This window comes from Vigna unguiculata, chromosome 6, assembly GCF_004118075.2.
Source record: "Vigna unguiculata cultivar IT97K-499-35 chromosome 6, ASM411807v1, whole genome shotgun sequence".
Classification (NCBI taxonomy): domain Eukaryota; kingdom Viridiplantae; phylum Streptophyta; class Magnoliopsida; order Fabales; family Fabaceae; genus Vigna; species Vigna unguiculata.
Genome location: NC_040284.1, coordinates 30,238,963 through 30,252,731, shown reverse-complemented (window position 1 = coordinate 30,252,731; position 13,769 = coordinate 30,238,963). Strand labels below are relative to the sequence as shown.

General features: G+C 32.3%; 3 protein-coding genes across 4 annotated transcripts; 2 read left to right on the top strand and 1 right to left on the bottom strand.

Moving 5' to 3' along the window:
- The first annotated feature begins 220 nt into the window (after nt 1-220).
- On the top strand, nt 221-816 carry LOC114188784. The gene has a single exon (XM_028077423.1). The coding sequence runs from the start codon at nt 313-315 to the stop codon at nt 634-636; it is 324 nt and encodes a 107-aa protein (XP_027933224.1). The 5' UTR covers nt 221-312; the 3' UTR covers nt 637-816.
- Nucleotides 817-5,519: 4,703 nt separating this feature from the next.
- Nucleotides 5,520-9,172, top strand: LOC114188157 (transcription factor GTE9-like). Of its 2 annotated transcripts, none has more exons than XM_028076708.1 (11): nt 5,520-5,703; nt 6,133-6,936; nt 7,059-7,119; nt 7,190-7,336; nt 7,430-7,479; nt 7,576-7,627; nt 7,720-7,803; nt 7,890-8,011; nt 8,121-8,187; nt 8,427-8,548; nt 8,632-9,172. In XM_028076708.1, exons 2-11 carry the CDS (start codon nt 6,214-6,216, stop codon nt 8,878-8,880), a joined length of 1,677 nt encoding a protein of 558 aa, XP_027932509.1. In that variant the 5' UTR covers nt 5,520-5,703; nt 6,133-6,213; the 3' UTR covers nt 8,881-9,172. The 2 variants fall into 2 exon arrangements, with proteins under 2 accessions (XP_027932509.1, XP_027932508.1); XM_028076707.1 differs by having other exon boundaries at nt 7,415-7,479.
- A 1,083-nt stretch (nt 9,173-10,255) lies between these two features.
- On the bottom strand, nt 10,256-12,533 carry LOC114186611 (eukaryotic translation initiation factor 4E-1-like). Its single transcript, XM_028074564.1, has 5 exons — nt 12,160-12,533; nt 11,858-12,023; nt 11,359-11,484; nt 10,714-10,779; nt 10,256-10,620 (listed from the first exon to the last, which is right to left on the bottom strand). Exons 1-5 carry the CDS (start codon nt 12,441-12,443, stop codon nt 10,570-10,572), a joined length of 693 nt encoding a protein of 230 aa, XP_027930365.1. The 5' UTR covers nt 12,444-12,533; the 3' UTR covers nt 10,256-10,569.
- Nucleotides 12,534-13,769: the final 1,236 nt, after the last annotated feature.

Sequence of the window (13,769 nt, the reverse complement as noted above, 5' to 3'; positions counted from 1 at the left end):
TAACTATGGAGAAGGCACAGAAGGAGTTAATTGCAAGAAAAGGAAATGTGATGGTATTGAAATGAAGAAAACAAAAGTGGGACCCACAGAGGAGAAAATTAGGAGCTGGATTTGTTCACAAAATTGAGCCGACTCAGTGAATGAAACAAATTATAATGACGCCATCTGACAACACAAACCAATCCAAGTGTACCCTATACGTTTCCAAGGATTCCCTTCCTGTTCTTATAAATAAAACCCCAAACCTCCACTGTTTCATTCCCAAACCTTACTTAACCCCCAAAACAATTCATAAAACATTAACCCAACCAAATGGCTGAGGAGTTTACGGAATCCGAGGTTGTTTTCTCCGACCACAGCCTCCGCCAAGGAGTCAAGGTGGCGCTGCCCCCGCCGCGGAGGATGCCAACATCAAAGCCTGTGAATATACCGGATAGAAGGGTACGGCGGTGGGATTCCGGTGAGGAGGAGGAAGAGTGGAAGGAAATGAGGCCGCCGCATGAGATCGTTCGGCGGAGGGTGGCCGGGAAAATGGCATTCTCAGTCTGCACCGGTAATGGGAGGACTTTGAAGGGACGAGATTTGAGTCAGGTCAGAAATTCGATCCTCAGGTTGACTGGGTTTCTGGAAGCTTGACATTGGAAAAAACAGGGAAAATTGAAAGCAGAAACGAGAATTTCCTCCATTTCTTGCTTTGTTATTGATTGGTTGATTAATTGGGTTAGCTTAGAGATCTTTTTTGGAATCTCCTTAATTGTTTGTAACAAGGAAACATTTGAAGTTTAGAAATAAAATAAATTGATTTACAGGTTTCAATTATGCTTTATTATTTAATTTCATAGCATTCAGTTTTCTTGCGGAATTGCTTGCTTCTGCGTGTTGGATGTTCTAAGGTGTGCGCAGTGCACCTAGTTCTGGATATTTTTTCCTTCTTTTGAAGATGGATTCAAAAGGAAGGTTTTTTCCTTCTTTTGAAGTTCAAACTTCAACACTCATGGTCTTCATGTGTCGGGTGTTTTGCCATTAAAATGAAAACTTTGAATAATCACGGGAGAAGACAGCTAAGAAGGAAAATTATTAAAAGAAGGAAAGATTTTAGTTCACAAGCACATTATTATCTTAATAAACTTTATCGCTTGCTTTTGTTTTTATTAGCTATGTGATTGACATTTGGATCAAATTCAATTTGAAGTAATTAATCCCACAGATTGATTAATGAGGGAGTAATTAAAGCACAAGAGTGAAAAATTGCAAGAGGCTCTTGATAATCAATCGGCTGAGGAATTCTAAATATTCTAAATATTTTTTAAAGCATGTTCCGTAAAACAGAAGGACTATTTAGGAAAATGATATTTTAATCTACTTTTTTTGACCCACTTTTAACCCATTATTTTAATTATCATTAGATCATCTTTTTTTATTTTTTTTAGTGATGTGATGTGATGATCTAATGGTGATTGAAGTGGTGAGTTAAAAGTGAGTCAAAAAAAGTAAGTTAAAGTATCATTGTCCGACTATTTAATATATATTTAATATATTGTTCAAAATGTACAATTGTTTAATATTCTTTTAGACTCGTTTATAAATAAAGTAAATAAATGTTTACGCTAATTACAAAATAAATTAGTATCGTTCAATTCTACTACTGACATTTAATTTTGTTTTTGGGGCTATATAATTGATCAAGATACAAAATAATTTAAAATTTACTTATATGTGTAATATAGTTTAAAGAAAAATGTTACTTGTAATTACATAATAGAGGTGATCTTGGTACATTTTTTGTCAAAGTATTAAAGGTTATTTACTATACTTCTTTTGACCGTTCTTATAAAAACAAGTTTGATTTTACTGTTTTTATGAAAATTAATTTAAAATGTTTTCTATGGTATTTTGTTTTTGTCCTATATTCTTTTAAAGTGTTATATTTATGGGAGTCTAACTTTACCTTGATTAATGACAATACTTTGACTATTCAGTACAACATGAATTAAACTTAGAAATAATAAATGTACGAAAGCAAAAATAAATTAAGAGGATTAAAACTAGTAAAAAATTAAAAGCACGTCTTGTTAATGGTCAATAAAGTTTAATGTCATCAAATAAAAACTGACAACTGTTTAATTATACCAAACTAATTAACTAGCTCTTATGATTAGTAAAGAAAAGAAAATCAATGGCATTAAATATTTTTTTAATTTATGTATTTGAACATCTAAACACATGGAAAGGAGGTAATATAAAATTTAATAAGATGTATGATTTTGGGTGGGCTCTTTGAAAAGGAAATCAATATAGTAACATGGGTTTTATTTTATTGGTGAGAAAATACGATAGACATAATTATTTAGTTGTCTCCTTTTCCCTGCATTGAAAAAAAGCAGATTCTTAATATATTAATAATGTGAGGACAAAATAGAATGCTTGAGAACTTAGTTTGGCATTCCACGTACCCCACCAATATTACTATTTTTTGTTTCTCATCTACCATATCATTTGTACTTATGTAACCAGCGTAATTTTTTTCCCTTCAATATAATTTTTGAAATGAATTAACGTAACAGTAATAATTAATAGCTTTATCATGTATCATATTTTAAAGTTGAATGAGAAGTAAAAATATGAATTTGAGTAGGATAAGTAAACCGAAAACAATACGAGTGAACAATGTACCAATTTGTAAATTACGTCTAGATACAATGTCAACCTTAGTGTTTCTTATCGTTTTACTGTTCATTTTTAATTAATTTTTTAAAACTTTTTGCGCATGGATATAAGTTCATATTATGAAAATATGCAATAAATGCTTTTTTGCGTGTGTCTCTGTTTAAATTTGCTAAAGAAAAAGACTCTTGAATAGGTTTGACCTCTCTGAATCATAGTACGACACTTTTGAAAATAGAAAAAATAATTGTCTATTCATGTATATTAGTGATTAAACTATAATTTTGTAATTAAAGTGGCAAATAGAGAGTTGTAGTGAAGAGATTATTCTAAAGACAAATCTTGAAATCAATAAGAAATAACATAGTATGATGATCGGGTAAAAATTACACCAATGATCGAGTTTTGTTGATTGCACAATAAATCAGTTGATGTATCATACTAAAATGAAGTTCCTTTTATAAATTATTTTTCTGTCTTTTGTCTAACCTTTTGGATCCGACTTTTATTTGTTTGAATATTAGAGATTGGACAATGATATGTTAATCAATTTATTTATTTATTTTTAAAATGATAAATTAAAAGTGGTTTAAAATATTATTATCTATCAGAGATTATCATTAAATTCATGGTGAAAAGATTTATATTTTTGACTGATTAAAATTTGAAATAGAACGAGTTTACTTTTTCTTTTCTAGTTCTAGTTACTAGGTTTAAAGAGAAGTTGGATATTTTGTGTAGCTTATATTTAATTTATTTTTGAGTGAAAGAAAGTAGGGTCAAAAGGCAGGAAGGAAGTTGAAAAGAACGAAAAGGATGATTCGTGGCATTATCCATTTGGACAAATTGTTGTTTTGGTGCGAGCGTGGATAGAAAGAGAGGAAGTTTCGTGCGGGGAAAAGTGTGCTAATGTAATGGCTCGGGGTACTTGGTAGGTTTATTGGAAAGGTAGATTGGAAAATAGTATAAAAGTGATTTGAAAATGAAAAGTTTGGAAAATGATTGTGAGAGATAGTTATAAAGGGATTTCGCTTTCGGGCCTTTACATTGGGATATGGTTTTGATGGCCCCTCACACTCCACCACATTCTTTCATTTTAGTTCTCATACTATCTACTTCTTACTTACCTTGCATTTTAGACACGGACTCTCAGGAACAAATCATTTTTTTATATTCATAATTTGAGTTTTGAGTTTTTTTGTTGTTCTTTGTTTAACATTAAAAATACACCATAATAGTATTTTAAATATTTTTTTAATATATTTTAAAATGTTAAAATTAATAATAATCGGTGTATTATGGTGTATTATGAAAGTATAGTAAACAAACAACATACGAAAAATCAGTAGAGAATCTAATCACTCATTATTTAGATATATATAACTTTTATTTTCTATATTGTAATGCTTGCCCGGCCTTATCTCCTAATTACATCACAATAACATTAGTAATTACAAATGCAAAAGATTGACGGAACTCAAATTTGTTTTAATGATTATAATAATTTTGTTATGATGAATTTTGGACTTGTTCCCCAAGATTCAAGTTAGAACGTAAAATTAATACAGAAGTTTTTATAGTAATAGGAGTAGAAGGGTGCCAATGTGATGGTCATGTGAATCACGGGTAGTTAGTTATGAATAGGATATAATTTTTGAGTAAAGTTTTCTACTTCGAAGAAAAATTCAAGCAAGTATGAAGTGAAAACTTCGCAATGTTATCATCTAGATGTTTGAGTAATCATCTAATACACCTAATTCAACTTAAAAAAAATAGAAAAAAATAATAATAAAAGTGATGTACAATAGTGTGATAAAAGAAAATTAAATAAAAATAATATTTTTACTAATAATATTAAATATTTTATGTATGAAGAAAGATGACACACACTCTGAAGTTTCATTTCAGAAAATACAACAAATAAACAAAAGAATTACAAATAAAATGGTTAGAAAAAGCAAACTTTAATAAAAATGAATGAAAAAGATAATTAAAAAATGAAAAAAATATAGAAGTAAAAAAGTTTATGATATTGTTTTTGTTGTAGTGATTTCCTTAATTTTGATGATCTATTGTTAATATTTTTTTTTATATTTTAATGTTTATTGATTTTATTCTAATCCACTTTTTCAGATTTGATGATTATTACGGGAAGGAATTTGAATGTGCTTACTCGCAGATAATATATATATATATTTTAATTTATTCCTTATTTAGAACCGATTACAATCATAGAAAAGCTACAAAGAGAACTTTCAGAAGAAGAATTAAGGTAATGAGAAGGAATATATTCACTCGTTTTTTATAATATTATGCAAGCAACCTTAATTTTAAAAGTAAATTTTATATACAGTATTACCTTGATAAAAGTAATCATGAATTAAATATTTATTTATAGTAGCAATTTTAGCACAATAAAAAAACGTGGAGGTGTGTATTTTATTATAACGTGTCACAAATGAAAAAGCGCCGTATAAAGGTGTCACGTTCATTTTGCAATTTGCCAGGCTGGCAGCAAGAATTTGAAACGGGCCGAGGAAGCCCAAAATCTTAAAGCAACCGTAATCGTACCTAATTATTAATGACATCACTCCACGGCGTATATATCGCGGTTTAAAATTTAAATAAATCTGGGATATTGTGTTAAAGATAGAAAAGTATTAGATATTTCCTTTATTATGAAATAAATATTGGCTCTTGATAGATATTTCGTTGCTAAAGAATCACATCACAATAGTAATTGAAAAACCTTTATTATTCGATTTCCCTTTTTTTCCTTCTGAAATAAAAACAGTAAATAGAGAAAGAAAAACGCGGACTAAAGCCCACGACGTAAAACAAGAGCCGTATCTATAAATAATTAAAAGGGAAAATAGAAAGTCAAGGCGACTCGTCGATTAGCAAAAACCCTAGAAACCACACTGCTACACACACTCATCGCACACTGTGGTTTTGGCAGCGCGACTCATCTCCCTCCTCGCGTCGATCTGCGAGAGGGGCTTCCTAGCCCACTCTCTTCTTCTCTCTCATGCAATTCAGGTAAGTTCGATTCCAACCATAATTTGGATTTAGTCTAAAACTCGGTGTAATTCCGCGCGTTCTTTCTTTTTCTTTTTCTTTTTTGTTTATTCACTGCAGTTTTGGTTCGCTTTGTCGATTTGAAGAACCTCATAATTTTTTAATTTTATTCGACGTGAATGGACTGAGTTGTTGTTATTCATGTCGGAGTTCTTGTCTTCGTTTGTTCTTTTTATTTGTTCGTGAATTCTAATAGTTTCGATCCAATTCTTTTAAATTCTGGGTCGAGGAAATTGTTTGATTACTGTTAACGATTTTGGCCTTCAATAGCCTGCGGTGCATGGTCTATTTGTATTTTGTAATTTATTTATTAATTTTTGGACAATACGCTGTATACTATATTTCCTCTACACGATTTCCGCTATTTTATTTAGCTATCTGGTAATCCAGGTGATTTTGGAGCATTGCCTGCTTGAAGGACTCCGCACCATTGTCTCAGAAGTTGGGGTTTTCAATTTTTATTTCATCAGCATGATTACCACTGAAATTATAGCACCAAGTGCTAAATTGAAGATCAAGTTCTCAACCAAAATGATGGAGGTTGATTCTGTGGCGAAACGTGAGTTTGGACGGGAAGTGTCTCACACTGATGAAAGAAGGCGTTTTAATTCGAATGGAAAATCGTCTGGGCTGAATTCCAACAAGAGGGGACAACCAGATAGTAACGAGGGCCAAAAGGTGAAAAGACAGAGGGTTGATCGAAAATGGTCAGTTCAGTGTGCTACGATACTGAAGAGTTTAATGGCTCATCCATATGGTTGGGTGTTTAACAATCCAGTAGATCCTGTGGCTTTGAATATTCCAGATTATTTTAACATCATAAAAAGTCCAATGGATTTTGGAACAATTAAAGCTAAGTTGGAGAAGAACGATTATTCGGGCACCGAGGATTTTGCAGATGATGTCAGACTGACTTTCTCAAATGCAACGACATACAACCCTCCCGGTAATGATGTTCATATGATGGCGCAGGCTCTACGTAAAATATTTGACCGAAAATGGAAAGATCTAGTCAGGAAATTGAAGTGTGAAGATGAACGCAGTAGAAGCGAGTCTGGAACAATCAAGGAAGCTAGTGGAAGAAGTCTTGACACAATGCATTCCCGGCATAAGGATTCCTGGCCGAAAAACACACACGTATCTGAAAAGAAAGGAATTCCCAAGAGTATATCATCGGCCTGCAAAGATGCTAGTGTAAGTGTAATATTCAACTATACAATATATTTCTCTGTGATGCATTTGTATAGTCTCATGTTTCCTTTATTTCTCTGGTGTTATTTTTTCAATGTGTTATATTGGCAATGTTTAACTTGTAGGTGGAGGCACCTAAATTATCACATATTCCTTTGAAGTTTATGGAGAAAGACTTGCACAAAGGTATGATGCTTTAAGAGTGCTGTGAAGGTTTTTGGCTCTGGAAAGGAGCTAATAACTGTGTATTCTATAGGCAGCAAAGGTAACCGTGATAGAGAACAGTCTGCTGGGTCGCTAAAGGCATGTTCTACTGCGTGCCCTGTCACATGCAAGTGTAGCATTTGTGGTGATACCAACTGCCATTGTCTAATTCGAAGCAACTCAACGCAAGTGTCATCAGGTAGTTAGACACTCTTCTGGCTGCTTATCTGATGTGCCACTTGTTTCTTTATTGACTTATATCTTTTTACTGATTTAGATATATCATTTGAAGGATCGGAAGGAAGGGACCTTACTGTATCTGGTGCTGATACTTTGAGACAGGTACTAAAAATATTATTATCCATATATTAGTCAAAATACGTTTTGAGAAATCTTTTTTACATGTAAATCTTAGAGAAACTCTTTGCCTACTTCCAGGATTGCCTGACTAAAGGTTCCTCACCCATGGAGAAGAAATCGGATTCTGATGGTGAGAATAATTTATAGCTTCTAATAATTAGTTATCTTGTATCTTTTCCATGCATGCTGATTTCATATTGTTGATGTTGATATTTTACACAGGGACTGTTAGTTCTCTGGACAGTGAACATATTTGTGCTAGTTCTAAGCATGTAACTTTTACCACTGATGCCTCTTCTGGGGAAGGTCAGCACCTCGCTTCCTATCAAGTTAGCTGCTGCTACCTTCGTATTTGAATTGATATGGTGCTAATATCTGTTTTTTTGCTTTAGTTTGGAGCACGGCTATTTTGCCTGTCCAGCTATCTCCTAAAAAGGCTCTTCGTGCCGCTATGCTTAAAAGCCGCTTTGCAGATACCATATTGAAAGCACAGCAAAAGACCCTTCTTGAACATGTAAGACTTATATTCAGGGTGTCTTGATATCTGAACATTCTCCTCTTTCCTCAGTAAAGGATACTTTTGAATGTCGTCTGGTTTTCTAATTTTTATTATTGTTTCTAAGGGTGATAAACGTAATCCTAAAAAAATGCAGCTGGAAAAGGAGAGATTGGAAAGAATTCAGCGTGAAGGTGAGTATAGTATATCATTTATATTTCTTGGCACATAGAAACTTCTTTGGTAGAAACATATGTACTGTTTGGAACTTTGAATGCTCTGTTGTGAAATCGTATGTCCATTTTCCTTTTAGCCTGTGTACTTTTTCTATATAAAAACGTGCTTTGTGTAATTTATATTTTAATATTTGTCATCTGTTTTCTGAAAGCAACCATTTGCTCAACTTATTCATTGTATGTTGCATGCTTAACAGAAAGAGCTAGAATCGAAGCTCAAATTAAAACTGCTGAGGCTGCTGCAAGAACGAGGGCTGAGGAAGAGTCAAGACAACGAAGAGAAAAGGAAAGAGAAGCTGCACGAGTTGCAATAGAGAAGGTTTTATTCATTATTTATAATTGGTTGCAAGTTAAATCTTCCTTGATTGTGTGATTGAGTGTTTAATTTGGTGTGTTTTGTAGATGAAAAGAACTGTTGATATAGAACATAATATGGAGATCATTAGAGAACTGGAAAGTTTGAGTGGATGCACGCTATCTTATAAGGCTGTGGGTGGCAGAAATGGCTACAAAGTTGCATTGGACACATGGGATAAACCTCAGTTTGAGAACCCATTGGAGCGGCTTGGTCTATTTATGAAGGAAGAGTATATCGTAGAAGACGAGGAGTTTCTGAACGGAGTCAGAGAAGAAGGGGAAATTTTTAACTGATGCAGTTTAATACCTTTCTACCTACTAAGTGTTTATATTAGACAGGGAAATAGACCACTATTGTAAATGCACTTACTGTGTCGAATCAAGCCTTTTTGAGTGTAACTGCCTTACTACCCTTGTCTGGGAATAAGGTGAACTGCACGCTACCAATTTTGTTTACAATCCTAAATCATTCATTTGAACACGTAGAAGGCCTTTTTATACGTGTCTCTCTATAATGTAAATATTTAGATTAATATCCCAGAAAACGATACTCTTGATTAAATAATTGGTATAATGTTTTTGCGTACGTGTGTACTATGCATGTATGAATTCAATGCTTTTCTTTTTGTACAAGTGGTAGGAACATACAGGTCAATTTTTTTTCTCCTGCCTAGGAATAAAGTTTGTTTTTAAGAGAGATGTGAGTTTAGTATGTCAAACTTAATCTGTTAAATTATTACATTACTGTTAAATTATTATTATATAAATTTTTTGTTATGTATTAATCTGTGAAAATTATTGTAGTTGTTGAGTTTTGGTATAAAACTAAGAATAAATTCCGAAAAAGTTCTTTGTAGTTATAATTGTTATAAATTTCTTGGTATGTTAATTTGTGAAAGCTATTGAATATTAAGTTATATGTAAGAAGAATTACATGGTGGAATAGCGTTTTTAAATTGAAAAAGAGTATGTTTAGACCAATAAATTTACGTGAAAATAGTTAATTTTAGTTTATGGAAAATTGCTTGGATTGCTCTTAAAAGTTCTATGTGCCAAAAATATTTGATTGAAGCATATCAAAGCTTCATATTAAAAATACGCATATTAATGTGACTTGCAAAGTTCGTATGAAAGCTGTCGAAATAAAATTTTAAGATATTGCATAACATTTTCCAGGGTATTTTGAACACATAAAATTAATGTAAATTAATGTTGTTAGTAAAATATTAAGTGTATTATCGGAAGCTTTAAGAAAGTTTAAATTTAATAATTTCAAGTTGGTATTTCAATCTTAGAAATCCTGCATTTATACTTGTGCACCACGGTTTTGGCTGCTGTTTTTATGAGTTAATTAAAGTGCACCTTGGAATTGCTTCAATTTTATAGTACACAATTTATTTTATTGCTTTATTTCGTTTATTATAATATTATAATATTACTAAATGTCTTGGTTGTATTTATTATAATGTTTCTATCAGTGTAAAAAAAAAAAAAGGAAACATGTAACGTCTTACGCATTTTCCTCATCTACTACTATTCCACACATAGTATAACGTCTGAAGTTGTAACCACAAGGAATTAGATAGATGTACCAAAAAGTATTAGCACTTAATAACTGGCGGCCTCTGTTATATTTTTGTATCATCAATTTTAATATTTGACAGTTAAGTTTTCCGTTTGAAGGAGCTTCATACCTTGGATTTAAAAGTGGATATTGGAGAGAAATATCAATCCAAGGATGCAAGTTTAGTTCCATTTTGTAACTAACGGTACATTCATACCCTAATCACTATATTATTGATGATGAAACATCTTCAGTAGGAAATATTCTCCGAGCACAAGAAATACGAAAGTACTACAAAGATATAAGAGACCAAAAGGCCTTAGAATTCAGCTCAGCTACTGAGCATCTAAATGCCAACTCTTCATGCAAGAAATGTACCGCATCCTTCATTTGCCACCACTTTTAAAACGCTATACACTTCATATCACGTATTTATTTTTAGCACCCCTCTCATGCTTCTTTGCATCCTCCTGGAGATCACGGGGCAACACAAATAAAAACCCAAAATACGAAACAGATTAACCAATTTGAGATTAGATAAACACAAATAGATTTCCACTCACATGAAATATAAAGCCTATTGTCTCATTGTAATCAAGAAACTCCTTCCACTGCTTTCCAATGCTCATCTGCAAGAAGAAAAATGTTTGATATTTCTCAAGTTAACACAAGAATTTGAGAGAAGATTTATGGGACATTTTAAAAGCATGCTAAAGTGGTTTATGGACTTTCTAAAAATTCTTTATGACAAGCTTCGTTTAGAAACTTACCTATATAAGGTTTTTTTCAGTCAAACTTATTAACAAACTCTCATTTTATATGAACTTGTTGGAAGTTACTTAATTAAGTTTATCACCCAAACTCGTCTTTGAGCATAAGTAAAGCAAGGTTTAGAAAGTCACTAAAGATCCTCACTCGTAATGAGAACGAACATAAGTAAAGTAGGGTTTAGACAGTCACCAAAGACACTCACTCGTAATGTGAACAAATATGATGTAGTTTTATATATTCAGTGTAATCAAAGAAAGTCATCTTGGAGAGTTCAAGAGTAAATTAGATGAAGTATGTCTAATACACATTCCTCAATAATTCTGACATAACATGAGTGTCTAATTAAGATTAGCTAAATCTCCCTCCAAACTTACAGAAACCATAGACAATAAAGAAAAGACAAACCAAGCAAAATAAATACGTAAAAGAAATGTCACCTGAGCAGCTTCATTTGAAGCATTCTTAGTCCAAATAGAAATTTTATCCTGCCTATTTCTGACATTCACAACAGCTCCACAGATTTCATCTCCGTGATCAAACTGTTCTCCAATCATTGCCAACAACTAGAGGCAACAAGAACAGAGAAAACAAAAGCACTATTAGTTTGGTCACAAATAGATAATTTATTTTACATACACTACTCAATGTAATTTTTTTTTTTTCACTCAAACATCCTTTCAGATTTGTTCATTTCCTGTATAATCCAACTCACTAATAGAATATAAAATCCAAACCCTATCACTACGAAACACTCTACAGTGTCAAACAATAAGAAAATAATTTCAATTACGACTTTTAGAATAGCTATTAGAAACAATAACTAGCCATACATGACAATCCCTGACAACAGTAGCACATGCTAATTAAATTCATAAGTTATACTCCACAAACAAATGAGTTTTGGTATCACAAGCAGAGGGTAATGTAAAACAATACCGTATACAACCAACTGGTATCAGATTTTCCCCTTTGGAAAGTCATAGTCCATTTTCCACCATTGGCGCAGATAGGGTCCTCCCATTTGGGCTCGATCTTATACTTGAAGCAGTGAAAGTCCACCCGCACACCCAACTTGCTCGGATGGTGAATGTTATTGTAAATGCTGAACAATTTTCAAGTAAAAAAAAAAAAAAACAAGGGTTAGCATTTGCAAGAATCAAGAAAGATGCAATTAGGTTAAGACCCAGAGCGAGGGAAATTGGGAGAACGGAGGGGAAGGGAAAAGATCAAAGCTCGACCTCCAAAACTCTTCGACGGTGGCGAAGGTGTATATAGGTCGGATGGAACTGCCCCATTCGTCTTGTTTGGACTTGGCGGAACGGTTGTCGAACCAGAAGGTCCAGGAATTCTCGAGAGGGTGGGGGTTGCGGAGGAGTGCGGACGGAGGCTTGGAGGCGGCGGAGGCGGCGTCGTCGGCATCTTCGAGGATCTCCCCATCTTCAAGATCTTCGTCGTCGTTGTCGACCCTGCTAGGGTTTTGGTCATCGGTGATAGTTGATTTTTGTGAATCTTCCACAACCATTTTTAAGTTCACACTTTTTCCCTTTCTTTCCTTCTGTGTTCTTTGTGCTATGAGATGCAAATAGATGAGTGCATTTCGTTTCGAATCACTGATTATAGGTTGTTTTTAATGACAAACAACAAGAGAGAGAGGGAGACACTGCTGGGCTGGGCTGGGCTGGCTTGGGCCGAACCACTCACAAGATTGGGCTTCAAGCCCCATATAGGTAATCTATGTCGCTTATTACCGGTTGAAAAGTGAAATAGAAGTACCATAATAGTTTTGGACGTATTGTAGCTTAAAGTTAAAATTCATTTAAAAATTATAAATATATGTGGTCCTCAGTTTTTATTTTGAGTTTTTTTTTTCTTTCTAATTTTAATAAATTAACTAACCATAAATTATGTGCTAGACAGCTTGGTACCAATACTTTTCAAGATAAAAACAATACTACTGGTAATAACTAATTTTTTCTGTCACATTGCACCTGAATGTGCTAAATATTATTTGTTGAAGTTTATTAGAATTCACAAAATTACACGGGATTTTACTCTTTTAACGAATCTCACTTATAATTTTGAAGCTTTTAATAAATTTTAATTAATAAAAGAGTACGAATGAGAAAGAATATGGTACCAACACTCCTCTTGATCGAGTGATATGAGAAAACTTACTAACAACTTTTATTCGGTGGTTTTTGTAGAGATGACAAATAAATTCGATTGTAATCTTTTCACTATAATTGTATAAATAACTTTTATTTACAACAATATAAAAATTTAATGTAATTTTCATGAATATTTTTTATCGCCATTCAACATATATTGGAGTTCAAAAGATAGAATATCTAAGTCAAAATTTTGTTATTATGTTTATCATTTGTTCTTTTCGTCATTTTGGGCAAGTGATGTATTATAAGTTATAACTTTTATTAGTGTATAAAAAAGATATTCATTAGAATTTAAAAAATTATAGTAAACAAACATTTAAAATATATGTTAATTTGAATATTTGTTTTTCTTTTATATTTTTTAAAAAATATTTTTAAATTTTATCAATTAGGTTTCATTAATGTTTGCAAATTTAATAAGTATTTTGGTTCTCATGAAATTTTGTTTGGTATTCTAATTTAAAATATAAACAATTATAATTTATTTAAAAATATTTGAAATCAAAGAGACAATCATTCTCCTAATATTGAATATTTGATAATATTATGTTTCTTGTATTGTAATTTTTATTATTTTATAAAAATTAATTAAATTTAATATTGAAGTAGTAAAACGGGTACGGGTACGAGATTATACCCGTTGAAGTTGGATATGAGGATGAGGATGAATTTTTTGT